The sequence below is a fragment of the Onychomys torridus genome, chromosome 2, assembly GCF_903995425.1.
Source record: "Onychomys torridus chromosome 2, mOncTor1.1, whole genome shotgun sequence".
NCBI classification, from domain to species: Eukaryota; Metazoa; Chordata; class Mammalia; order Rodentia; family Cricetidae; genus Onychomys; species Onychomys torridus.
Genome location: NC_050444.1, coordinates 152,156,752 through 152,182,872, shown reverse-complemented (window position 1 = coordinate 152,182,872; position 26,121 = coordinate 152,156,752). Strand labels below are relative to the sequence as shown.

Below are 26,121 nucleotides of genomic sequence, written 5' to 3'. Positions count from 1 at the left end.
CTTGGCTCTGCCATTAACCAGGAAATGGGCAAGTCTCTTAACTCTTCTGACCTTCACTCTCCTCATCTATAAAGTGGGTACAATAATAATTATAAATGAGTGTCTGTCTTTATTTTTGAGAAAGGTCTCTTTCATCATGGGTTCATTTGGTTTCACTCATTCAGTTGTTCGGCAGGTGCCTCACCCTCTGCCAGGATTTAAGCTAAGCAGGGTAGATACCTAGCAGTCCAAACTGTAAGGTGTTGACTTCCAGTGAGCTTGCACTGAGGCAAGGGAGAAAGACTTCAATCAAATGATCTCGTAATAAAATGTTAACTTGTAGTCACAATTAATGCTTTCAAATCTACAAATGATGGATAATGAGAGGCCTGGGAATCTGCGATGAAAGATGTGAGCTTGAGGCCCCGTGGGAAATAGATGGTTGAGCTGACACCTGAAGAAGTAGAAATGCTAACTGAAGATCATCCAGAAAGGAGCATTTAGGCACAAGGAACACCTCTAGTCGAGGATAAGCCCAGGGACCACAGGGGAATCCATTGTTTCCCAGTTTGTAGAGTAGGTAGCTAGACAGGGAAAGGAACTGGAGAAGTCGGTGGTGTAAGGCCTATGGGTCCCTATTTAGTTGAGGCCAAGGGCATCGTGTCCTCCTGAGCCCCAGGAAGCCATGGACGGGTCTCATTGGGGTGCTGTGCAAGGCTCACTCTGGCTACTATGTAGCGATTGGAGGTCCCCAGGAGAACACAGGAGGTGGCAGGCTGCAGGAACTTTTCCAAAGAAAATGAGGGTGACTAAGGCAGAGCTTGAGAAAGCATCCACATGGCCAGACACACACCCGTGAGGAAAGGCGATTTGCCAGAGACATGCAGTGACATTATGGGTCAGCAGTCCCCACATATAACCAGCAATAAGACCAGAACTCACATTAGCTATGTCATATGTGCCCACAACCCATTGGTTGTCACTTTCACTGAGTTCAAGGTAAAGGAGTAGGAGGCACCTTTTACCTTTAGATGAAGAACTGCTAAGTCACATGATAAAGAACCTGACTACAGAGAAAGATGAAGAATCAGAGTCTTCTATGTAATTTCCTCATGCAGATCAAGTATTTGCTGAGTTCTTTCTGTGCCCTAAAAGTGACTTTATCTGTCCAACTGCCTGCAAGTTTGAGCCTTGCAGACCCTACAGTCACACTCAGTGGATCCTCAGTAACCATACCAGAACAGAACCTCTCAGGGACACTGTGCTGTCGGCTCCATGTTCAGAGTATGTGGGGAGAGTCCTCTATCATTACCCTGGACTGTATACACACACACACACACACACACACACACACCATCATGGACCCTGGTGCCCTGCCAAGCCTGCTCTGAATCCTCTGCCAGCCTTGCCTTGGCCCACCAAGGTGCCTCCCCAGGGACTAGTTTTTCTCACTAAGTCTCTGTTGATCACACGTTCCCAGACTCCCTTTCCTCTGTGTGGGCAGAAACAAGCGCATGGCTTCAAGTCCTGAAAGGAGAGGGTGGGTGGGAAAAGAGGTGTATGTTCCCAGGCAGAAGGAATTCTCCTTGGGGATCCCCACCACTTCTCTGCACTTACCTCCTCCCTTGCTGCCCTGCCAGGCTCCTACCTTAGTTTGTCAGGAAAGGAGACTGGGAAGAAGGGAGTGTGAGTTCCCCATACCCTCCCTGTCCACCCAGGTGACCAGGGGAAGTTACCTCTCCATTCGGCATCTCAGTTTTCACACCTATAAAACAGTAGCATTTGTGGAAGGAACATTTGGTGTAATAAACACTCATATGGTGCATACTAAGTGTCCTGCTATCTTAAATGCTTTGCAAATATTATCAGCAGGGAGATTGCTGTACAGAGAGGGTAGGCCATTTCCCTAAGGCACACAGCTAGAAAATGTCAGTGTCAGAAGCTAAACCCAAGCAGTCCAGCACCAGGCCATACTTAGCCTGCTGTGTATGATATCACCTTGCCTCCCATCTTCTCAGAATTTCTGTAGTACAGTGACAAGACCCCTTGGTGCCCTGCCTGCTCTGTGTCTTTCTTTAATTCCTCTGAATGGATATTGTGGGTTGAACTGTGTCACCTGCCTCATAGAAAGGGATGTTCAAGTCCCAATCTCTGGTGTGAAATATGACTTTGCTCCTGTGCACACATCATTCGGATATGATGAAGCTGCACCATCAGGGTGGGTCTGATCAGCATCTCTTTCAGAGAAAGGAGGGTTGGGGAGATGGTTCAGTTGGTAAAGGCGCTTGCTGCCAAGCCTGATGATCTAAGTTCAATCCCTGGGACCCACACAGCAAAAAGGAGAAAACTGACTCCAGCAAGGTACCCTCTGACCTCCACTTGTGTACCATGGTACATGAACCCAATGCACGCACAACACCAACACACACACACACACACAAATAAACAACTGTAAAGTTTTCTTTAAAAAGAGAGGAGACAGACATGCTGAAACAAAGAAGAGATGGTCATATGAAAACACAAGCAGACACTGAAGCGGTGTAGTGCTGAACCAGGAGCTGGATTACCAACCAGCACAAGACAATGGGTGGGAGCCAGGAAGAAGGTTTTGTTAGAACCTTCAGAGGGAGCACGCCTGCCGTCTTGATTTCAGTCCTCCAGTCCCCAGAATTCCTAGACAACAAATGTCTGTGTTTTGAGCTGGGCTGTGGAACCCCAGGAAGAGAATACAAGAGGCAAAAAAAAATCATGCAGCCTTCAAGAGGAGGAGGCTCTGGAAAGTACTTTGAAGGTAGTCACTTGCTGTCCTCACCAGTTGGCTGCTCTGATCTCGCATCTGGCCACATTTCAGGTCATTTTCATGAACCTGTAGCCACTCAGTCAGCCTAGCACCATCCTGAGATGTGCACTCTGGGCTTGGCGTGGCTGACTAGGTGGGATGATGGTGGGTGTGCATGCTGAATGGAGGGCCCATTGCAAAACAGATATTTCTTTTTCTTTTCGATCTTTGTGTATGTCCATCCTTGGCTGTGAGTGAAGATACACCAGTACCACAGCACACATGTGGAGGTCACAGGTCAACCTCTGGGGCTAGTTCTTTTCTTCTTCCTTGTTTGAAGTAGGTTCTCTTGTTCACCAATGCATACACCAAGTTATCTGGCATGCAAGCTGGTGGGGTTCTTCCTGTCTCAGCCTCTTGTTCATTGTGGGTTCACCAGAACTACAGAAGTGCCCTATCGAGTCCAATGGGGTCTAGAGATCCAAACTCACATCCTTATACTCACACAGTGTCCTGGTTTCTCTTCTAATGCTGCAATAAGACAATGTGTCTTGGTTAGGGTTTCTATGGCTGTGACGAAACACCATGACCAAAAAGCAAGTTGGGGAGGAAAGGCTTCATCTGTCTTACACTTCCACAGCATTGCTCATCATTGAAGGAAGTCAGGACAGGAACTCAATCAGGGTCCTGCAGCAGCCATCTCGACCTTCATGGGGCCTGAGAACTGGAGAGTTTTGGGGGTGGAGGTGGGGTAGAGTTGTAGATGACTATGTTCCCTAAGCCCTGGTTCTAGGGAACCAGGATCCTCTGTACTAATAAAGGTTTCATGAGCATTCCAGGCTGCTGGAAGCCATATGGCATCGCTGCCAGGACACTGGACTTGGGGACTCTTGGGGACTGAGTTTGAATATGGCTGAGATTTCTCTTCTCACTTTCTCAAGCTTGCTCTACACTGGATGAGGATGAGGGTTCAACAGGTTGGCTACAGGGAGCTTCAGAGTAGCACAGAAGCCTGCTGGGTAGTCAGTGCCTTCATTTACCTCTTCCAGGGTCCTGGGGGTCTCTGTGTTTATCATCCAAACACTAGCCCAGACTGGTTTGTGGTGGGTGAGTATAAGAAGCCAAAGGGAACTTTATCTTGTACCTCAGGCTGTCCTCAGAGGTTAGGGGAAGCTTGGCATTCCTCAGACCAACTTTCCTTGCCCATGACAGCAGCTTCCTTCTCTGTGGAGGTCAGTACCCCACCCCAGGGACTAAGGAGAATCCAGGTGAAATAACCGATTCTAAACAGGTTGTGTTCCACACCAGGCAATACTCCCCCCCCCCCCCCCCCACCCCCCCACCCCCCCGCCTCTCCCCAGCAGTCCTCCAAATCCCTCCCTAGACTGTTCTCCAAAGTTCTGCTGGGTGTCACTATCAGCTGGCCCATATTTATCAAGATGGACGAGACCTGAGACTCCAAGTGGCATGTCTAATGAAAGTCCCTCAGAATCCTAATGTGGCTGTCTAATTGTGGAATCACCGGCTCAAGGACTTCTGGGTAAAACCAGATCATCTATGACCGCAAGGAGAAAGCTCTAAAATCTCTATTCCCTTACACCAAAGCACCCACTGTGTATACTGCCCACCCCTAGTAGACTTCCAGAATCCAACCTCTCTAAGCAAAGTCCAATGAAGTGTCAGATGGGGAAGGTAGGGTAAAGAAATGGAGAGGCAGACCTAAGTGTGAAGCCCGGCTCTCAACCCTTTTGGCACCTTCAACTAAGAGCCTCACCTCTCTGCATTCATTCGTGAAAGAAATGTAGCAGCTACCTCCAATGTTGATAAGAACTCAGTGCTCCCCAGCTCCACACACAGGGCTCCCCAGCTCTGCACAGAGTGCCTGGCACATAGTGATGTCTGTTAAAGGCCAATAGGATAGAATGGGATGTTTCCAGCAGAGTCTGATGGGTGAGCTCATGCAGCCCTGCTCTGTCTGCCATTGCTCAGCTGTGTGCCTTGGGCAAGTCACTCTTCTCTATAAGCAGTTTCTCAATAAACTGGGAGAAAAACTTCCTTCTTGGAGTTTTCCTTATGGATTAATGAGTTGAGGCACACAGCCATTATTCGCCCCACCTTGTGTCCCTGGATAATTTATGTTATTATTATCGGCCACCCTTTGTATCCTCATCTTCAGAATCCTTACTTCGGGGCTTGAATTTTAGATTTGGTATTTCTACCTGTCTGGCCATGTGGATTCTAGATCTACCTGGTCTGATCTTAATAAGCCCTTGGTTCTCTGAGTCACCCAAAAGGCCCCACTTCCTGGAGCTGCCTAGAAAATTTCCCCCATGACTGGCCTGGCCCTGGGTAGCCAGTGATGGCTTGGGACTCACCAAAGACACTGGCAGATCTGCTTACTGCCTGGGACCACGGTACCCAGGGCCATCTGCTTGCCTGCATCATGGCCTCTTGGGGGGAAATGGAGTGACAGCTTGTATTAGCTGTCTCACAAATGGGCTTGCAGAGGAACAGCGTTGGGATGTGGGGGAGGTTAGGTCCAGAGTCAGGTCCCTGGGGGCTCTCTGTCCAGCACTGAATTGCCTCAAGGTGAGGTGACTTATTCCCCCACCCTCGGGAGGGGCTGCCCAAAAGCCTGATGTCCCTGGAAGCCAGACATTTGCTATATCAGCCCCTGCAGGGGTTAGCCAAGGCTGCTCAGTGGCCTCCTGCTTCCTCTGGTGCTCAGGAGAAGGGGGGAGGGAGGGCGCAGGGTGGGGGAAGGCTGCACTGCCGTGTGAGCCTGGGGTGATTGTCATGGTTACGCTCTGACAAAACAAATGGCTGGCTTCCTGCAGGCCACCTAAACAGCCATCGCAATGTTGGCATTGATCAAGCCAGCTGCCAGGGCAGCCAGGCACTGGGCTTGGGTACCAGAGCCTAGCTTGGGAGCCCTCTCCAGTAGCTTTGGGCACAGGGAGGCAGCTGCAGCGACTGTGTGGAGAGGAAGTGTTCGCCCTTACACATGTTGCTTCTGGGACAAGGTAAGGGTTGGTGCAACCAGTGCTCTGCAGTGCAAGGAGAAAAGACCTCATCCTAAGTGCAGAGGGTGTGCATGAGTGTATATGCACGGGGAGTCTGTGTGAAAGTGACTGTGTGCTGTGTGCTCACTCTGTGTGGAGGGGCTCAGGAGGTTCCAGCATCAGAAGTAAGGATGTAACCACATGTTGCTCCCATGGCTCCCGGGCTCTCTCTCTCTCCCTCTCTCTCCTCTCCCTCCCTCGGTCTCTTCTCCACGCCTTCTCCCTTTTCTTCCTTAGTGTCTGTTTTCTGTGTATAATTCTCTCATCATCTCCTCTCTATGTCTCAGTCTCTGTCTTTCTTTATCTCTCTGTCTCAGCCTCCCATCCCTGCCGCCTCTTTCCACCCTCTCCCTGTCCCCATCATTTCTAATCTGTCCTCTAGGGCTCCAGAGCAGTCAGTGCTCTGCAGGCTGCCCACCTTCACTGCCAAGCTCCAGGCTCGCGCCTGCTGCCCTCTGGGTGCCTGGCGTGTGACTGTCTCCAATGCTGCTGGCTGAGTGTGCCTTCTTCCCTGAGCTCTCACGTCCTGTCCTGGGAACCTGGAGGTAAGAAGATTCTGAATAGAAAGGTCATCCTTGGGTAGTGAGAGGTGGTGGGGTCGGGAGACTTGGCACTGTGAATGGTGATTTCTGCTAACATATCAAGCCCCTGCTGGAAGTCCCTTCATATCTCCTGCTGCAGCTCCGGAGGTCCTAGGAAGTCCTAGTATTTTATTCTGATGCTCCTGTCCCAGCCAGTGGCACAGGAGGCTTGGGAGTTGGGGGCCAGAACCCTCTAGCCCCTCCTCCACTGTGAAAAGCAACAGGCATCTCTTCTCTCTCTCTCTCTCTCTCTCTCTCTCTCTCTCTCTCTCTCTCTCTCCAGACAGCACTCTTCTTTACTTTCTCTGCTGAGACTTAAGCCTGTTTTCTGTGTCCACCCATCTAAACTAAGCAAGTCATGGAAACTGGGCAGAAGCCAAAGGGCATGGGGTGACCTGCAGCTCTCTCACTTGGAGGAGGGGCAACCAAGGGCACAGAACTCTGTGGTTAACTAGTATCAGACTGGGGGCTGAACCCAGGGGTACATGATGTATGTGCACTATGTCCTGGGGAGACATATAGAAGCACACTTCTGGAGGGATATGTCCCTGGAAGTAGTGATGTGACATGTATGAAGCAAGCCACATGAGTAGATAAGAGGGTCACATACACGTATATAAACATGTTCACATTTCAGGAGTGCACATGCAATATGCTTTAACCAGTGATGTGAAGGGAATAAGAGTGTGTGTACGTGCATATATGTGAATTAAGATTGTTAGGTTAAGCCTGACCATGGGGTGACTGAGCAGGGCCCCCAAGGTCTGACATATGAATGCAATGTCCTTCAGCTTTGGGATGTTTATTCATCTCCATGAGCAGTGCTTGGGCCGTTTCTAACTCAGCTCAGGTCATAGCCCATGGCTCAAGGCAGTACGGGAACTGTGTCCCCCTGGGTGATCTGTGGACCCCACTGATTGAGACAGGACAAGATGTCTGGCATGGGAGTGGCTTGGTCTGGGAACATCCTTCTACTATAGTCTCAGGAGTTGGGAAGCTTAGGGGCCTGTGGCCTGCTATCATAACCACTATCCCCAAATCTGGGCCAGATGATGCTCTCAGGATGTTCCCTAGCCATTGGCCATCTGGCAATGAGTCAAGTTGTCCAGGCTATGGAGAGACACACCTGCATGGCAACAATATACCCTGGTCGGAAGGATTGGGGTGCCCACTAAGACACCTTTTGGAACTAACCTGGCCAGCTTTGGGCTTTGGCTCTCTGCCTCTCAGAGCTGTTCTCCCAGAGAGCACCTCCTCTGACTGGCTGTTCTCTCATGGCCAGACAGGTGGTGTTGACTGTAGCCCTGGAGAGGCCATCTATATAGATACCCTGAGGAAAAGGGACAGAGGAAGGGGCACCTGGGGGTCCTGGATAAAGACCATGGTCTTGGGCTTCTACTTGCTTCAGGTTTTGCTGGGTGCTGTGGTTTCTCACAGGGCCTCCCTACTGATCCCTTGCAAGGACTTGGCTTCAGAGCCCAATAGTCAACTCCTGTCAACCCTCCTGTCGACCCTCCTGGCACACAGGCTCCCTTCCTTCAGCCAAACTTGGCAAGGCCAGCAATGTCTGGCAGCAGTGTGTGTGTGTGTGTGTGTGTGTGTGTGTGTGTGTGTGTGTGTGTGTAGAAATGGGTCAGCTGAGTCAGTGGACCACACATGACTCCAGCACATAGTGCGGGGCACACAAGTCTTTTGATCTTGTTAACTCCCCCTGCTTCTCTCCTTAGCCTCTGGGGCACTTACCCAGCAGTAGAGTTGACACTTGGGACTCTCAGCATGCCTGGATTCTTTATGGAAAGCAGATTTGGGGTCAAAGGTGATCAATGAGGAACTAAGATTGGGGCCAAGGGTACTCATGGGAGGGACTAAGGTTGGGGTCCAGGGTGCTCATGAAGGACTAAGAAGGCTTTCCAAAGGTGTGAGGGAAGCAACAGAAGCATGGCCACATGGAAAGGGAGGCAGGGAAGTGTGTTTTCTAGGGCTGGGCTGTGTGCGTCGGCACAGAAGGAGAAGAAATGTTTGGTTTCAAGAGTGTTGAGTCAGTCTGCAAGATCAGGCAGGGCACGGTGGGAAAGGGGACAGGAATGAAAGCCACTGAGTCATTGGATACCACCTGATGCCAGGTTGGCTGGGTGTTGGGTTTCTGTTCTTGAGGAAATAAGGGCTCAGGTTGGAGAGGGTGGTAATCTATTTCCTGAGCTTATGTCAACCAATGTCCACAAGAAGGGCTCTTGAATTTGAACTCTGTGAGCTGGTCAAGAAGCAAGTGCCTTGGGGCCGTGACAGGCTGGGGCACAGAAGCTGTGGTATGCACACATGGATTATCTGCTCACTCCCTGCAGCGGGGAGAGGGTGAGCCACTTAGAGAGAGAGCAGAGAGTTGGTAAGTGGGAACAGCTTGAGATAAGAGCTTGAGGGATGCTCACCTCCAGTCCCTTGCCTCACTGTCTCCTGGCCCTGGGAATGAACTTGTAAAAGCAAGAGGGGACAGTTGGAAAGGAGACCAGTGGCTAGTGTGCTCCTTGACTGTGCCAGACCCTTACCCTGGTGTCAGATTTCATTCCCATTTTGCAGATGTTAAAAAGTCATCTATATACACACACTCACACTCAAACACACATATGCACACACACACACACACACATATACACATATGCATACATACTCACACATGCACACACATAGCACACACATAGGCAGACACACACACACACACACACACACACACACACACACACACACAGTCTTACAGTTTCTATTCCAGTGATAAAACACCATTAGAAAAAGTCATTTGGGGAGGAAAGGGTGTATTACAGCTTATGACTCTCGGGTCACACTCTGTCACTGATGGAAGTCAGGACAGGAACCAAAGCAGGAACCTGGAGGCAGGAGCTGATGTAGTAGCCATGGAGGAGTATTGCTTACTGGCTTGCTCCTTGTGGCTTGCTCAGCCTGCTTTCTTATAGCACCTAGCTCAGGAGTGGAACCATCCACAGTGGCCTGGGCCCTCCAACATCAGTCATTAATAAGAAAATGCCCAACAGATTTGTCTACAGGCCAATCTTACAGAGGCATTTTCCCAATTGAGAGATCTTCTTCCCAAATGACTGTAGCTTATGCCAACATGACATAAAACCAACACATACACTACACCACATACACACATACATACACACACACACACACACACACACACACACACACACACACACACACACATCATATACAAAGTCCACATCACAGAAGAATACTAATGAACTGTGTACATATGCAAATGATCAGCATAAGCACCTGCCTTTGCTCAAAGCCCATGGTCAATCCCTGCCCATCAGTCGGCACCTATGTCCATCAGTATCTTGGAGGCTGTTACGTAGGAGAAATGATGGCCATAGAAAGCCAAAGGATTATACCATGGAACCAAAATCTCATGGAAGCCATGAGATTCAGTGAGGAGATTTAGAGGGGATGTTGGGTCTTTTATACCACTTAATGCCATAGACAAAGGAGAACCTGGACACTAGGCCAATGAATGACAGAAAAAGAGAAAATTGAAGTATGAAAAGTCACAGTGGGCTAAACAGAGAATTCTCTAGAAAACTTGTGCCTACCCAACTCAATACTTGATTTGTTCTTTGCTCATTGAAAGTTGTTTGTTTGTTTGGTTGGTTGGTTGTTTTTTTTTTTTTTTTTTTGAGACAGGGTTTTTCTGTGTAGCACTGGCTATTCTGGAACTTGCACTGTAGACCAGGCTGGCCTTGACCTCAGAGATCCACTTGTCTCTGCCTCCCAAGTGCTGGAATTAAAGACATGCAACACCACTGCCTGGCTTCATTGAAAGTTTTAATATTCAGTTATAATCTTATTTTGACCCAGGATTCTGTTTTCAAGTTTTGTTTTTTGTTTTTTTGTTTTTTGTTTTTGTTTTTGTTTTTTTTTTTTCAAAATAAAATCCCAATTGAAAACTTTCTTCATCATTTCCCGTGAAACCTGGTCACTGTTTTAAGTGGATTCAAGTCTGATCTGGTTACTTGGGGCCGTGGCTGGGGGAGGTACAGAGCCCTTCTGCAGTCTGTGTTTCAGCACTTGTGAGTTGAGTAAGTGAATGGATGAGCAGGGAACTGTGAGCTGTTGCCGAAATCAGGCACTTTCATCTATTGGGCTGATTGCTTTCATGGGCTACTACCACACCTCACCTCATATCCTCTGTTCATTTATTCAGCATCTACTGAGCACCCACTGGGTGCTAGCCACTCTGCTGAACACTGTTGAAAGCAAACAAAAGCTCTGTCTTTGTGGAGTTTATATCACAGTGAGCCCAGTGGTCAGTGCCCTCTTCCACCACACCTTAGCCTCCTGGTATTGTAGCTTCTGCCCCTGGCCATCACCTTAGCTTGCAGACTGGAACATCCATGGCTTCACTAACCAGGTTTGATTACGCTGCAGTAAGAATAGGCACACGTTCATGGCACATGTCCAAAGCAGGTCACATGTCATCATGGAATGCCATCACTCCTTCACACATGCTTCCAAGGCGGCGATGGCAGGAAACAGGACACCGTGAAGCTCACACTGGCTTTCTAAGCCTCTCTAGTCCAGAAGGGAAGGAGTTCACTTCCACTTAGCTCATGGGCTGAAGCGAGACACACCTCAGGTTTTCAAGGGGGCAGGGGCGTGCAGCCTGCCCTGTCTCTATGACAAGGAGAGCCCAGATCTGCTCAGCAGCATGCAGATCACTGTAGGTTTAACCACAAGAACAGGGGAGCCTGTCAGAACGCTCGCAGGACATAGGGCAGAATGGAGAGATTAACCTGGAAGAGCCGTTTCCGGAATCTTAGCTCCCAATAGCAACCCCAGCCACTGGCTCTCAGCTCTAATCAGCAAATGAGACTTCCAGGGGAGTCCAGCTCCAGTCCCTTGCAGGTCTAAGCTTAGCAGGGCAGCAGATTAGCCTTAACAGAAGACTCAGCCCTCCTTTGCATCCCATCTGAGGCCAGGTCCCCTGGCCCTTAAGATGGATCACAGGGCTGCTGGCTTTTGTCTCGTTTTTTCTCTCTCCTGGCTCTTAGCACTTTAACGTTTATGGATGAGGAAGTGCCTTGAGTACAAATTACATGAGGTATGAATGAATGAACAGCAGTACTCTGCTGACTCACTACTGAATTTGAAAATGTTAATTGGTCACAAGGTAAAAGCTCCCTGGACAACTTTTAATTACATCATTTCTACTTTTTTTAAGCTACCGGAGATTTTTCTGAGGTAGTCTGTGTTGAAGAGATCACGCACAAGCCCTTTTAAAGGTCTGAGCTTGGCTACCTTGGCCATGTCCTCCTATGACCTCTACACAGGAAGAAGCCACCAACATGCCTTCAAAAGTCAGCCAAAACTCTGGGTATGGAGGTGCACTCAAAATGATAGGGCAGGAGGGCTGATCATGAGTTCGAGGCCAGCCTGCACTATATAGCAAATACAAAAAAACCAAACAAATGTGAGCTGGTTCATGTGTGCAGTGCATCCATCCCAGGCCTGTTGCACTTCCTCCTGATGGCACCGGGCAGTGGGCTTGAGTACTGCGCCTTTCCCACAGGTCAGAAAACAAAGGCTTAGCCAAGTAAAGTAATGTGCCACATCATTGGATGGCACACACCAGAGCCCAGCTTCAAGCTGAAATCCTTCAGGGATCTAAGGCAAGAGCTTTTGGCTTCCAGGCCGACTGAGCCCGCTGCCTCCTCTCTCACCTAGGACACTGCTTGGCTTAGTCTCCATTGCTAACACCTCCAGTTGGTATCTGGGCCTCTCAGAAAGAGAAGGCTTTCTCAGGTGGCTAAGGAATCCCCTATCTCTGGGTATTGCTATGACATCATAGGAAACACAGGGACATGGCACTGCCAGGGTTCTGTTCCTACATCATCACCTACTACTAGTCCTCTGCCCCAGGTGGGTTTCTTAATTCCTCTTGTATTTACTCCAATCATCTCTAAATCAAAACAAAGTGATGCTCACATTTAGAGACTCCCAAGGAACCAGGTGATAATCCAGGCACACTGACCCCATAGCAGCAGTCTGTTTGGAGTCTGGGGGGGGAGGGGCTCTGAATCCACAAATCACCTTTTCATAAGCCTAGTGGCATGGAGGGCAGCAGACCATGTCCCAGGTTGGTTCTCCTGCAACTTGGTGCCAACGCCTGGGGAGAGCCATGTTGAGACTTCCCCCTCCCTTTCATTCAGTCACTCTCCCATAGAGGTCACGTCCCTAGTGCTGACTGCAGGAGGAGAGCAATGAGGCTGACCTGCATGTTAGAAACCTTCACCGCACCCCAAGGACGGGAACCAGGGTGATGAGGAATCCTGAGGGTAAACCCAGAATCAAGTGAAATCTGAGTAAGAGCAAGCTGGCTTCAGGGACACTAACTGAGCCATGAGACATGAACTGGTTGAAGGTAGCGAGCAGCAGGGGGCCATGGTCCAAACAGTAGGTTCCCAAACTTAGGTTCAAATCCTGCCTCTATCACCATGTGGCTGTGTGACCTGGAGGCTTACTTAACCACTCTGGTATCAGTTTGCTCCCTTGAAAAGAGATGATCTGCCTTATAGAAATCAAATGAGGTCATGGAGGGCCCTCCCGAAATTCCCCCAAATCTGACAGACAGACTAAGTAGTGAACAAGCAGTTCTTCAAAAGGTCAGGGTGGTGAGGATGCAACACAAGTCATGACCTCTGGCCTGACCTGTGCTGTGTCTCAAAAAGTCCCTCAGACCCGGGACTGCCCACTAAGAAAGAAAGCATGGCATTCACTCTTCTACTAGATGTCATCTGGCCTGGGCACAGCTTGATGGGGGTCATCCTGTCCAGGTCACTCATTCAGTAAACAAGCATTGAAAGGTGATATGGTTCAGTGACCACCCAAGCCAGAGCCCTACCGTCCGAGGATGGGTCACCTTTGGCAGGGGATGGAACCATTCCAGGTCTCAATTTTCTTGCCTGAAAAATGGGGGTGGTAGGATAGTAGCCATGCCTGCTTTCCTGGCCTGGCCTGAGGATTACCCACACCTCCTCATAGAAAGTATTCAGGGTTATATCTGGCATTGTGCCTGTGTATCATTGTTTCTTTCTTTTTCTTTCTTTCTTTCTTTCTTTCTTTCTTTCTTTCTTTCTTTCTTTCTTTCTTTCTTTTTAACTCTTTCAGGCACTCTTCTGTATGCTGAAAAGACACAGACAATGACATCTCTGGTTCCTACCCCTAGGTCTCACATTTCTAGAAATATTAGAAAGAAGACCCTAAACCTGTAACCCTCCAATCTCCATGGCCCACCCTCTATTCTGTGTGTGGCCGCAAGAGGCCTGGTCAAGGCAGTTTGTGTGATAGCAGGAGTCCCAGCCTGGGGTCTATACTGAATGGGTGGCATAGCTGGTACTCAGGCCTGGTGGCTTTTACTGTCTATCCAGTGTTCTCTGCCACCTAGATGGCCTCCCTGTGCAGATGGCAGCCTGTGGTGGAGAGAGGCCTCACAACTTGTCACTAACTTACCTAAAATCTCAGAGGGAAGCTAAGACAATGAACATGTTCTGATGCCAACACATGTAGTCAGGAGCCCTGGGATGCCTGGATGCAGATCAGGGGTGGGGAGCTTTGGGTGATCAGGGTCATCATAGAAAATGCCAGAAGTTCAAGGGCCCAGATAGAGTCTAAGTTGTGGGGTGAATGAGTGGGACAGCATCCTAAGAAAAGAAGTGATAAAGCAGTAGCCAGCCATGGCTGGGGACCAAAGCTAAGTGAGCATCCTATGCACAGCCTCTCTCCTGCATCCTCCCCATGGCCCCTGCCACCTCACCATTGCATGGAGTAGAGATACTGAATTTCAAAGATACTCCCAGCTGGGGAATGGTAGACATGGAGACAAAGTAAGATTCCAGGAGCAGAAATCAGCTCTCTTGTCTGTTTTTTTACATCATGCAGAGGTGTTTGGAGAGGGACACAGGTCAGTGATCACTCTCTTTTCTTTAGCATTCTAGTGCAAAAGGCCACCTCTAAAGGACAGTTTTAGACGAGCCCTTCCTCTGTCCATCATCCTGTTCACTCCTCCGCAGGCAGGTAGGCATGGGCTAGAGGCAGGGACAAGGCTGGAAGCCACATAAAAATCCATTTAGTGCCTTTCCACAGGGATCCAGGGATGCTGGCAGCTCGGCGGGGGCGGGTAAGTTCACCTTTAAAGGCACCGCAGAAGGGTGGCTTAAACTGGATTTGTGTAGACGGAATCCAATTTTCCTAACAACATGTGGTCTTGTTTGAGAAGACTTCAGCAGTGCCACCTCCCTGAGGCCCCAGGGAGCAGGCCACCTGCCAGCCAGCAACATCTGCACTTAAGCCACACCTCCAAGTAGCTAAAAATGTTGATGGAGACCCTCCTTCTTCTGGAGTTTTCAGAAGCCACCTGCTCGTTTCTCCCTTCTCCGGCAGGTCACTCCCTCTTAGCCAGAAAGTTCAGGAAGTGTGGACAGCCTGGGCCTCTGCCTCCTTGATGTTGACTGTCTTAGACATCAGCACTGGCCAGACTCCATGCTCCCAAGCAAGGGGGAGGACACCAAGGACAGAAAGGCTGGGCATTCTCTGTCTTGATCCTTTCTCCAAAGAAGTATACAGATGCCTCTGTGATGGGGTCCTGTGAGCCACAGCCAACACCTTAGTCTCACCTCTTGATAATGCAGTCTATCCTATCCACTCATCCACAAAGAGAGTACACGACATCCATTTATTATTTGTTCACTATGGGGTCTTGGTATATGGTTCAGACTGGCCTCAAACTAAGGTTTTTCCTCCTTTGTCTCCAAAGAATTGGGATTACAGGCATGTGATACCACATCCTGCCCACTCACTATTCAGTATCAACTACTGGTCCACACCAAGATGGAAGACAGGGATCGTTTTACTATTTAATTTGGTAGGTTCACATACAAAGGAATGGGCTGCATCTAGGCTTCTTTACGCAAATGTGTTGGTATTACTTTGTCCTCACTGTCCCTGTCAGGAGCCATTATCACGAGCTGTTATGGGTGCAGGATTATACAGGGAGAAATGCAGTCATCATAAAATGGAGAGAGAAGAGAGAGAGAGAGAGAGAGAGAGAGAGAGAGAGAGAGAGAGAGAGAGAATAAAGAGACATGCAGAGAAGGATCACTGTGTGAGCAGATTCATTCCTTCACCATCAGATATTAGTTTTTCCCTCGCTTATTACAGTTTCTCCTTTGGACCCTGAGAGGAGGTCTTTGAGGCTAGCCCCCCACTAGTTCCCCTCTCCCACTGCCTCTGATGCACTCTCCCCATATCCAGCTTCTTGGTCCTTTCATATTCCATGGATATTCCATTACTCTCCATTTCCCACCTCCATTAAGATCTCTTCCCACCTCTCATAATCCCCTTTCTGGTTTCATGACCTCCACACATGCATGCAGACCCTACACCTATATGTAACTTTAAATGTAGGTTCTGCACGGGTGAGAAAATGAGGTGTTTGTTTGTCTTTCTGAGTCTGGCTTATTTCACTTAACATCATGATTTTCTACTCCACCCATTTTCCTACAAATGTCATGATTTCACTTTTCTTTATAGCTGCATAACAGCTGCTATGACTATGTACCATATTTTCTTTATCCATTCATCTATGGAAGGACGTGCAGGCTGGTTCATTTCCTAGTTGTATGAACAGTGTAGCGATCAATATGGGTGTGCGAATGTCTCTGTGATGTTTCAACCTGGAGTCCTTCAGGGGAATACTCAGGAGTAGCATGGCTGGGTTGTATGATACAGAATTCTGTTTTTCCTTTCCTTTTCTTTCTTTTTTCTTTTTCTTTTTTTCCCTTCTTTCTTTTTCGAGGGCACTCTGTATTGATTTCCATGGTGGCTGTGTGGTTTTATATTCCCAGGAGCCATGAGGGTTTTTCTCTCTTCACATCCTCACCACTGTTGGCTGTCATTTTTCCTTTCAATGACAACCATCCTGACTAGAGTGAGACGGTCTCAGAACAGTTTTAATTTGCATTTCCCTGGTAACTAAGAGTGTTGAATATGTCTTCAACTGTTTATTGGCCATTTGTGTTTCTTCTCATGAGAACTGTCTGTTCAGTTCATTAGCCTGTGTACTGACTGTCTCATTTGGTTTTTAGCGTTTATTTCTTCGGTTCTTTACATATCCTAGATATTAATTTTCCTGTCTGGTGTGTAGTTGGCAAATACGTGTTCCCTTCATGTAGGTTGTCTCTGTTGATTGTTTTGTATGATTCTGTTTGTCAGTGCTGGCAATTATTTCTCATGCTGTTGGGATCCTGTCCAGAAAATCCCTGCCTGTGCCTGTAGACAGAATCCCTGCCTCCAGTTCTAGGAGAATGGGTCCTGGTTGGGTGAATGAGGAAGAGGACACAAAGTATGAGAACAAGGACCATGTCTGTCTTGACTCTGGCTGTCCGCTGGACCTGGCACAGACTCTCGAATTCAGTAGGCATGCCATGTGCATCTGCTGACAAAACACAGCACACCCAAACGAAATACAAGACATGAGAATCGCTGGCTCTCACTGCAGGAAGGACTTGGAGGGCTCCATGGAGATGGAAGCCTTGGTGCTGGGCTTTGAAAGTAACTAAGATTCCCTCAGGGCCCAGGTTAAGCCAGTAACACCAGAAGATGGAGCTCAGAGTAATGATGGGAAGTCTTGATGAGCTGCAGGATGAGATAAATGCAATCGAGCTGACTCATGGATTGTGATTCTGGAATAGGGATGCTTAGAGCCTGGAAACCAGAATGTGAGACCCCTAAAATTCTAGAAGCCTGGTACAATTGACTCAGACTCTTGGAACACATTGACTATGGTCCACTTTGATGGAAGGATTGGGTTGCCAGTCCGAGGTTGGGGCCTGAGTTCCCTAAAGAAAGTGAAAGGGCTTTCTAGAGGAGGATAAGGTCCCAAACTGAGGTAAGAGGGTGGGATTAAGCCCAGACTCAAGTGATGAATTTGTACTCTGTCTAGTACAAGCTCGACCGAGTCCACTCAGTCAGGGGACTCCACCCTTTTGGTATATGATCTGGGGTGGGAGGATCTGGTTAGGTTGGGGTTGTGAAGATTCCAGAATGCCAGGATAGAGCCGAACGGCCACATCTGAGACAGTAATGGGTTGAGCTGTTATCAGTTAGACATTTCATTTCCAACATGAGACCCCGGTCAGAGCTCTGATGAGCAGAGATCTGTGGGAACTTCTCTACTCTGCATGAACGGAGAAAGCTAAAGACTCAGAGTGTTAAGTCAGATAGTCAAGACACACAGTATCAGAATAGCAGGGCTGTTGGGCCTATTACTTTGTGAGCGGCTCCCTGGGCTCTAATGCCCAGTAGGGCTCCAGGACTGTTCTGAACACAGACCCAGCCACACCAGGCAGGTTCCTGCCTTCCTGCTTGCTTTTTTCTTTTTGGGCAGTGCCAGGAATCAAAAGGCCCTGTGCATATGCTGAACAAGTGCTATAGCCCCAGCCCTTTCTAAATCTCTTTTTTAAAGTATCAAAGTCCCCTAGCAAGAGAGTGTGGACACCCCTGGGCCCCAGGAACCCTAATATAGGTGCTCCCCATCCTGCCTGTGAGAGCTGGAAATTCAGATTCCAGCAATCTTCTACCTGCTCCTTCCTGTCCCTGTTGCTTTCCCCATCCTCAGCACAAACTGAGAAGCAGCTTAGGACAGGGACAATGGGCTGTAGAAGGGGGTGGGGGTGAGGGGCAAGGTGGTGCCCATCACGGTTGGCCTCTGAAGAGCTGTGACATGCTCGGTTTGAACTTGTAAAGTGGTGCATAGATATGAACCCTAATAGTGTCCATCAGGACAGAGGGCCTTCAAGGTACCCTTGAAGCTCTTTCTTTGAACCAAGCTTAACAGAGGACACTGGGACAAGAGGCAAAGAGGTCACAGCCAATGCTCTCAGAGAACTCATCAGCCTGTACATGATGGATGGATGGTTGCCATGCCTTGATATGGAATGTGATAGACAAGGGGCCATGGATATGGAAGCCATGGAGGGATAATATCAGATGGACAGGCATGTCCAGAATGGCCTTCATGGGGCTGGAGAGACAGTTCAGCCAGTAGAGTGCTTGCCAATTGATTAGGAAGACCTGATTTTGATTCTTGGAACCCATGTAAGAAAATGTCCAAGCATTTACAGTCCCAGTGCTGAGGGAGTACAGACAGATGAGTCCCTGGAGCTTGCTGGTTCAGCCAATCTAGTCAAATCAGTAAGTTCCAGTTAACAGTGAGAGACCTTGTCTCAAAAAAAAAAAAAAAAAAAAAAGTAGAAGGTGGCCTTGGGAACAATACCTGAGGTTGACTCTGGCCTCTACACAAGTGATCATGGACCTGCACACATACACTCCACACATACTTACACATAGACACAGACAGACAGACAGACAGACAGACAGACAGACACACACACACACACACACACACACACACACACACACACACACACCATACAGATACATATACACATATTCAATACAGATATACACAAATACATACACACATACTCCGAACAAATACATACCTCTCCCTCACACACACATACACACATCCCATGCAGATACACACACTTCATACAGAAACACATACACTCCATATAAATACATATATACTCCATATACAGACACATGCACACATTCCATAAAGATACACACACACACACACACACACACACACACACACACACACACCAATGGAGGAGGGTATGGGAGAATAGGCCTTGCATGATGAACATGATGAATGGGACTTCAAAAGGCAGAGAATTGTCCCAGGGTGGCAAAATAAAACCCAAAAAAACAAAAACAAAAAAACCAGCCTGTTAGGGCTGCAGTGAGGTCAGAGTGTCTGAAGGAAGGCTGATACCAGGACTTGGTTGGAGGTGGCACTGGTCAGAGAGGTGGCCCCAGACGGAAGGCCTTAAAGAATGTTCTAGGTTAGATAAAGGCAATGGAGGCCGATTCAGGAGAAATGGAGGTGTGTGTGCGTGTGTGTAAGCACATACACATGTGTGTGGTGATAACGAAGTTCCAAAAGAAAATGGCTGGGTTGAGGGACCACTTAGGAGGTTATAGAGGTGGTCCAGAGGAGAGCAAGAAAGCAACAGGGTTGGGTAGAGGAGGAGCCAAGAGAACACTCAGGTAGACGCTTCATGGCTTAGAGGAAATCTCACTGCAGAGAGAAGTATAACCTCACAGTTAAGCATGTAGACACACCACAGCTTAGAGGAAAGCTCACTACAGAGAGCAGTGTAACCTCACGGTTAAGCATGTAGACATACCACGGCTTAGAGGAAAGCTCACTTCAGAGAGCAGTGTATCCTCACAGTTAAGCATGTAGACACACCACAGCTTAGAGGAAAGCTCACTACAGAGAGCAGTGTATCCTCACGGTTAAGCATGTGGACTCCACAGTCCGGCTGCTTGGGCTCAGCTCCAAGCCCCATCACTTCCCAGCTGTGGGAGCTCGGACAAGTCCTCTTACCTCTCTGAACCTTGGTGTTTTGTCTATAAAGGAGGGATAGAAAGGGGCCATCAAGGTGTCCCAGAGAGGGAAAAGGTGTTTACAACCAAACCGTACCACCTGAGTTTGATTCCTGGAACCCACGTGGTGGGAGGAGAGAATCGACTCCCTCAGGTTGTTCCCTGACTTCCACGGGCGTGCTTCGTCATGTACACACACAGTAAATGAAACATAATAAGAGATTTTAAGGAATGATGGAAAGAGTAGGTGCCTCTAATACATGTTGCCAAATTATATGCTCAAGGCACTCGGAGTGGGTTTCCTCCATTCACCAAGCATCTGCTGTGTGCCGACACTGTTCTCTAGGTAACAGATACAACAGCAAACAAGCTAAAACAAAATCCCACCCTCATAGAATCATACTCTGGAAGAGTGCAGAGGCACATTCAACAAGATAAACAAAATACACATTTGAGCAGGTGTGTGCACTTAGGAAGAAATTCCACACAGGAAGTTGTGAGCAGTACCACAGAGCTGTCACCAGTGGGGTCTAAAGCTGAGGGTATGTGAATGGAGATAAAGACAAAGCAAAAAAGGAGCAAAGGATGCTGGGTCAAGACAAAATGCAGGAGCAGATGCATTGTCGCCTGAGATGCTAACGGAGCCAGGATGTCAGTAGAGCTGGAAAGAGAGACTCTGAGTGAGGCCACGGAATGTGTGATCGGAACCGTGGACACAGAAAACCAGTCCGAGGGGCCTTAAGATCCATGGAGCACAGCAGGGGATTTGAACCATGGCAGTCACATGAGCAGGCTCTTACCTTCAAAGGATTGTTCTGACTTCCCCGTTGAGAGTAGACGGTAGGGAACTATGGAGTGGTGGCTAGAACAGGCCAGATTCTAGCTGTGCAGTCTTACATCTGCCTCTAGTGTCTATGGTCACTCCTGCCTTGTCCTCCCAGGAACCTAGCACTGAGTGTCCTTTAGTGTCCTTGTGGCCGCTGATACTCGTCATTCATTTTAACTTTATAAATATTTATTGAACCAGGTGTAAATACAAATAATGTCCCGGCCAAGTAGGAGGCCATCCTTTGAGATACAGCATTTCTAAACCACCAAAGGCCACTTTTGATGCCGTAGAAAGCCACACAGCATTCATACAGAGATCTCATCCACCATAAGATCCAGAGAAAACTGGTCTAGCACCCCATGCCATTCCCATCATTCCATCTGCCTCTCAGGGAACATGAACTAGCAAACAAATGATAACTCAGAACATCCCTTCTCTAAAACCCTTCATCCTGCCTTCCTCGGCCTCTCTTAAAAATTTTGTTTTGAGACAGGGCTGTAGCATGAATCTTAAAATGTCTTATTAATAAAATCAAACCTGAGGCCAGTTATTGGGGTGAATGCTGGAAGATCAGAGAAGCAGAATAAGTCACAGCTACCTCACCTCGACAGTTCCTCAGCTGGTCTTGTTTCCTCAGACTGCAAACTTCTGAGTCCTCATCCCAGTGGCTCTCAGCTGAACTGCTGCTCCAAAGCCTGAAAGCTTAACTAGCTAAATGCTTAACTAGCTCTGGTGCCTGGTCTTCACGCCTTATATATCTTTCTACTTTCTGCTGTCACTCCCTGGGATTAAAGGCGTGTGTCACCATGCCTGGCTGTTTCTAATGTGGGCTTGAACTCAGAGATCCAGAGGGATTTCTGTCTCTGAAATGCTAGGATTAAAGGCGTGTGCTACCACTGCCTATCCTCATGTTTAATATTGTGGCTGTCCTGTTCTCTGACCCCAGATAAGTTTATTTCGGGGAACACACCATATTTCGGGGAACACACCATATTTCGAGGAACACAATACCACCACACAGGGCCTCACTAGCCCTCACTGGCCTAGAAGTTTGTGTAGGCCAGGCTGGCCTTGAACTCACAGAAGCCATGAGTACTCATGTGACGCCAGCTTTCTCCCTTTCTTTTGTTCTGAGACCCACACTTGGGAAATGGTGCTGTCCACTTTTAAGGTAAGTCTTCCCCCACCTAAAATTAACTTAATCAAGATAATTGGCTATCACACCCTGACATACTGAACATCCAGCCCATACTGGATCCCATCTTCAGGCCGGACCAGGGTCTCTCACACATGGACCTGGAGACGTGTGGGTGGGTTTGCCCTGTCTCTCAGGATTTCCCAGAGCCTGCTGCCCATTGGAGGCCCAGGCTGGGAAAGGACATCCAACATAATTGCTTTCCAATGACCCCGGGCTCCTTCCGAAAGAACATCAGACATGGCGTCCATTGTGGCAGCATGTGCTTCAAATACCACTCAGCTCACACCCAGGGCCAAGCATGTCTCTCACCAGGCCTCAGTGTCCTGTCAGCGAAAGATGAACACCCTATCAGTTCTTCAAAGAGTAGATGAGACAATAAGGGTGCTTGGTGCATTGTCGCCGCTTAATACATTCTCAGTGTCATTTGCTGTGCCTTCTTGACGCCCTGGTTTCATCTATTACAAGATTATAAACTCTCTGAGATAAAGCCATGTCTTTTCTTCGGCTCCTCGGAGGCTATAGAGGATCTGGAACACAGTAGAAACTTATCAGCCCTGGAAAACATGCAAGGGCCCTTGAGGCTTAAAGTCTACCTCTCCCGGGAGGTTCTTTTTAAAATTTATCTATTATTTTCAAGCTTTTGTACATATATACAGTGTTGAACACCCTACATACTTCTGTTCCTCCTCTTTTCCTTCCCTTGGTGCCATTTGCCCTCCATTGACAATTTTGCTTCACTTTCATGATACATGAATGAGCATACGCACATATGTGTGTATGATTGTGTGTATAAACATAAGATCTGGAACCCACAAGCGAAAGAAAACATGGTATCTGTCTTTCTGTGCCTGGCTTAGTTTCTGTAATGTGATTATCCCTGGCTGCATCCATTTTCCTGCAAATGATGTGACTTCCTTCTTCTTGATGAATTTCAAATTTTCCACCATATCATGTAGCACATTTTCTACATGACTGCCACTCTGATGGGTGGGATGGACTCTCAGCATGGTTTTGCATTTCTCTGGTGACTAGCGAAGTTGAACATTTTTTAAAATGTTTCAGCCATTTGTAATTCACTCTTTGAGAACAGTTCATTTCCTTAAGTCGTTTGTCAATTGGCTCATTTTATTTCTTGTTTAGTTTTGAGTCCTGTGTACAGTCTATACACTAACCCTCTCTGTCAGATGGATGGAGATTTTTCTCCCACTGTTGGCCAACCTTTCATGTAATTATTTCCTCTGCTGTACAGAAGCTTTTAATCTCACGGGTCCCATTTGTCAGTCATTGGCCTTACTGTGGGCCAGCATCCAGTGGGTCTTTTTACAGTCAGTCTGGTCTTGGTTAGCAGAATCTCCCATGCTACCCACTCTCTGGGTGTGAGGCACAGTGTGGGAGGAGTGGGCTGGACAAGATGCCCTTGTCCTGCTCTACCCAGAATGTACCAAAGCTTAAGTCCAAGTTCACTGCACCTCTGGTTTCCTCCATCGACAGTCTGAACAGTAGCGTAACTGGAAGAGAAGAAGGAGGGAGGGCCACATGGAGCGGGGGATTTGGCTCACACAGGAAATGAAGTCTGGCATCTTTGCTTGCCTCCTGCAAGAGGTCGGCCTCTGCTCTGGCCACCAAGACAGACAACAAAACACTGGAACCAGCAGTGTGCTCCCAGCTCTCTGCCTCCAGTTATCAGTCAGCCTGTCAGCAGATAAGCCCAGCCGAGCTGTCTGGGCTCCAGCCACAAGGGAGAAGATAATTAAAAAGATGACGCTGGCTGGGCTATGGGGGAGCACCTGACAGTCTCAGGGGAGACATCAACAGGACTGTGACAGGAAGCATGACCTTCCCTCAGAAGGGGCAGAAAATCAGCATTTAACTAATAGTGCCATCAGAAGGCAAAAGGTCACCAGCCGTGGAAGCTTTGCCTGGCCCAGACATAGAGAGGAAAACCCAGAAAGAACCCCACCTCCATGGATCCCACTCCCTTTGCTTCCCATTCAGAAGCATCTGGCTATGTGGGAGGTCCTCAGAGACCTATCAGATCTCCATTCATGGCCCTGAAGACTCAGCACCCGGAAGGTCTATATGTTAAAAGGGTGAAGCAATTTGTTATTCTTTCCACTCAGCTGGCATCCAGAGGCCAATGGAGAACAAATTAGATCCTACCCACATCCAAGCACAGAAAACAGTTATGAAATAACCTCACAGGACTAACGGTGCTCTGATGGACTGATAGAAATACAACACAGGAGAGAAGATGGGATGGAGAGAGGGATGAAGGATGCTAGGCAGATAGTTTGGCCTCTACCATTCTGAAGGATGAGGAGGAGAAAGGTCCTAGATAAAAGTTGGGAGTGAAACTTCCAGACAGTGCGGCAAACAGTGTGGTGAGGAGGGGAAGCCACAGAGACCCTAGCCTGTTTGAACTGCACTGCTGAGGGGTAGGGCTTAGGTGGGGAATGGGCCCTGGATTGCTGTGAGGGGTTTGGTTTGCATTCAAAGGGCCTTGGTAGCCATTGGTTGGTAAAGGAGGGTGGCAGGGATGGTGGGGAGTGCTCACCTTGAGTGCTGGAATGGGCCTGCTGGCCACTGGCATCAGTCAGGAAGAGTGACACATGTAAGAGATAAAGTCCAGGTAGATGTGGCATCTGAGGACCTGTGAGATGGTGACAGAGAAGGAAGACCATGGATAGAGTCAAGAGCTTTCCCTGAGAGAAGTCCCAGCCCTAGCCATGTGTTGGGTATGGGGGATAGCAAGAAAGACCCACCAGGAAGGATGGCAACTGTCCTGATTTTGGTGTCTTTGGTGACTTAGACCCCGTAACAACCTAAGTGTTGACTGTAGCGAGTTGGTTTTTCCGAAGCCCGAGGAAGGGCACTCAGAGAGCTGTCCCAATCAATATCTTCATTTTGCAGAGAAAAATGTGATGCCCAGAGATCAGGAGACTTCCAGGGGGTGGGGTGAGAAGGGAGTCCCTCATTCCCACCCACTCACAGACCCTAGGAATAAGTAAGTCCTTATTGTTTGGTCAGCCATTTCAGGGCTGGCCCCAATGGTGAGCACCAGCAGGTCTTATAGCTTTTCTGCCTGTGACATGAGATGCCAGTGATCAAGTGTTCCCCTTCTCTCAGGACACTCACTCACTCTGAAGTCCCCAGGGGACATGAAGATCATGAGACTCCAGTTTTTAGGGAACTCAAATGAGATTAGGCTTGGAGGGTGGTGGGCCTCTCCTCAGTACCCACCTGTCATGTCTCCTGCAGGCCCTGAGCTGAGGAGCCACCAGAATGCCCGGCTTGCTGAACCGCATCACGGGGGCGGCCCTGCCTCTCACTGCATCCGATGTCACCTCCTATGTCAGCGGCTATGCCCTGGGCCTGACGGCCTCCCTCACCTATGGCAACCTGGAGGCTCAGCCCTTCCAAGGTAACCAGCCCCATGTGGATTTCCTGGAACGGCCTTCTCCACAGAGAACCCTTGTCCTGTGGTTTACTAGCTGGTCGACACTGGGCAAGTGTGGGACCTTTCTGGTCTGCTCCCTTATCTATAAAGTGGGATTTCTAGCTCTGCCCCACAGGTTTGAAATTGAAGGAGAGTTGAAAGCAGGGAAAGTCAAGATTTGAGCCAAGATTGGGTTCTGTAAGGAGGGGCAGATGAAGTAACAATACCTGAAGAGGAAATGGGTGGGTGGAAATGTCGATATGACTCATCACTGGGGAGTAGTCTGGGTAAAGGACAGGGGCTGGCCACCACACACCTCTCCTTCCCCCAAGCCAGGGGTTAACTGTGGGCGGGATTCTCTCCCTAACTCCTTTTTGGTTTGCTTCCTTATTTGACTGGTTGGCTGGGTTTTCTGTTTTTTAGACAGGGTGTTACTGTATAGCTCTAGCTAGCCTGGTACAGACTACATAGTCCCAGCTGGCCACATACCCACAGCCATCCTCCTGCCTCACCTGCTCATTGCTGGATTACAGGCATGCGCCACCACATCTGACCTGGATCCTCAGGGTGATGGACCCTCCAAATGACTAACCCATTCTCCCAGGCCCTGTCCCACACTCTGCCACCTCCTCAGTGCTGCCCTGAGGGCCAACACTACCCGAAAGGAACCCACATGAGAACTTTCTTCTCAGGGACCTGGGCTGCCGAACAAATGGCCTTGCTCATC

The 26,121-nt window shown here is 48.6% G+C and overlaps 1 protein-coding gene across 3 annotated transcripts in view; it reads left to right on the top strand.

The window, feature by feature from the left end:
- Positions 1-5,585: 5,585 nt before the first annotated feature.
- Positions 5,586-26,121, top strand: part of Vwa5b1 (von Willebrand factor A domain containing 5B1) — a 62,882-nt gene continuing 42,346 nt past the window's right edge. For 2 of the 3 annotated variants that reach the window (XM_036180083.1, XM_036180081.1), the window contains exons 1-2: positions 5,586-5,781; positions 25,217-25,379. In XM_036180083.1, coding sequence (XP_036035976.1) covers positions 25,241-25,379 — 139 coding nt within the window. In that variant the 5' untranslated portion in view covers positions 5,586-5,781; positions 25,217-25,240. Of the gene's footprint in view, positions 5,782-6,177; positions 6,366-25,216; positions 25,380-26,121 lie in introns of those variants that run through there. The other variant, XM_036180082.1, reaches the window with a different exon arrangement.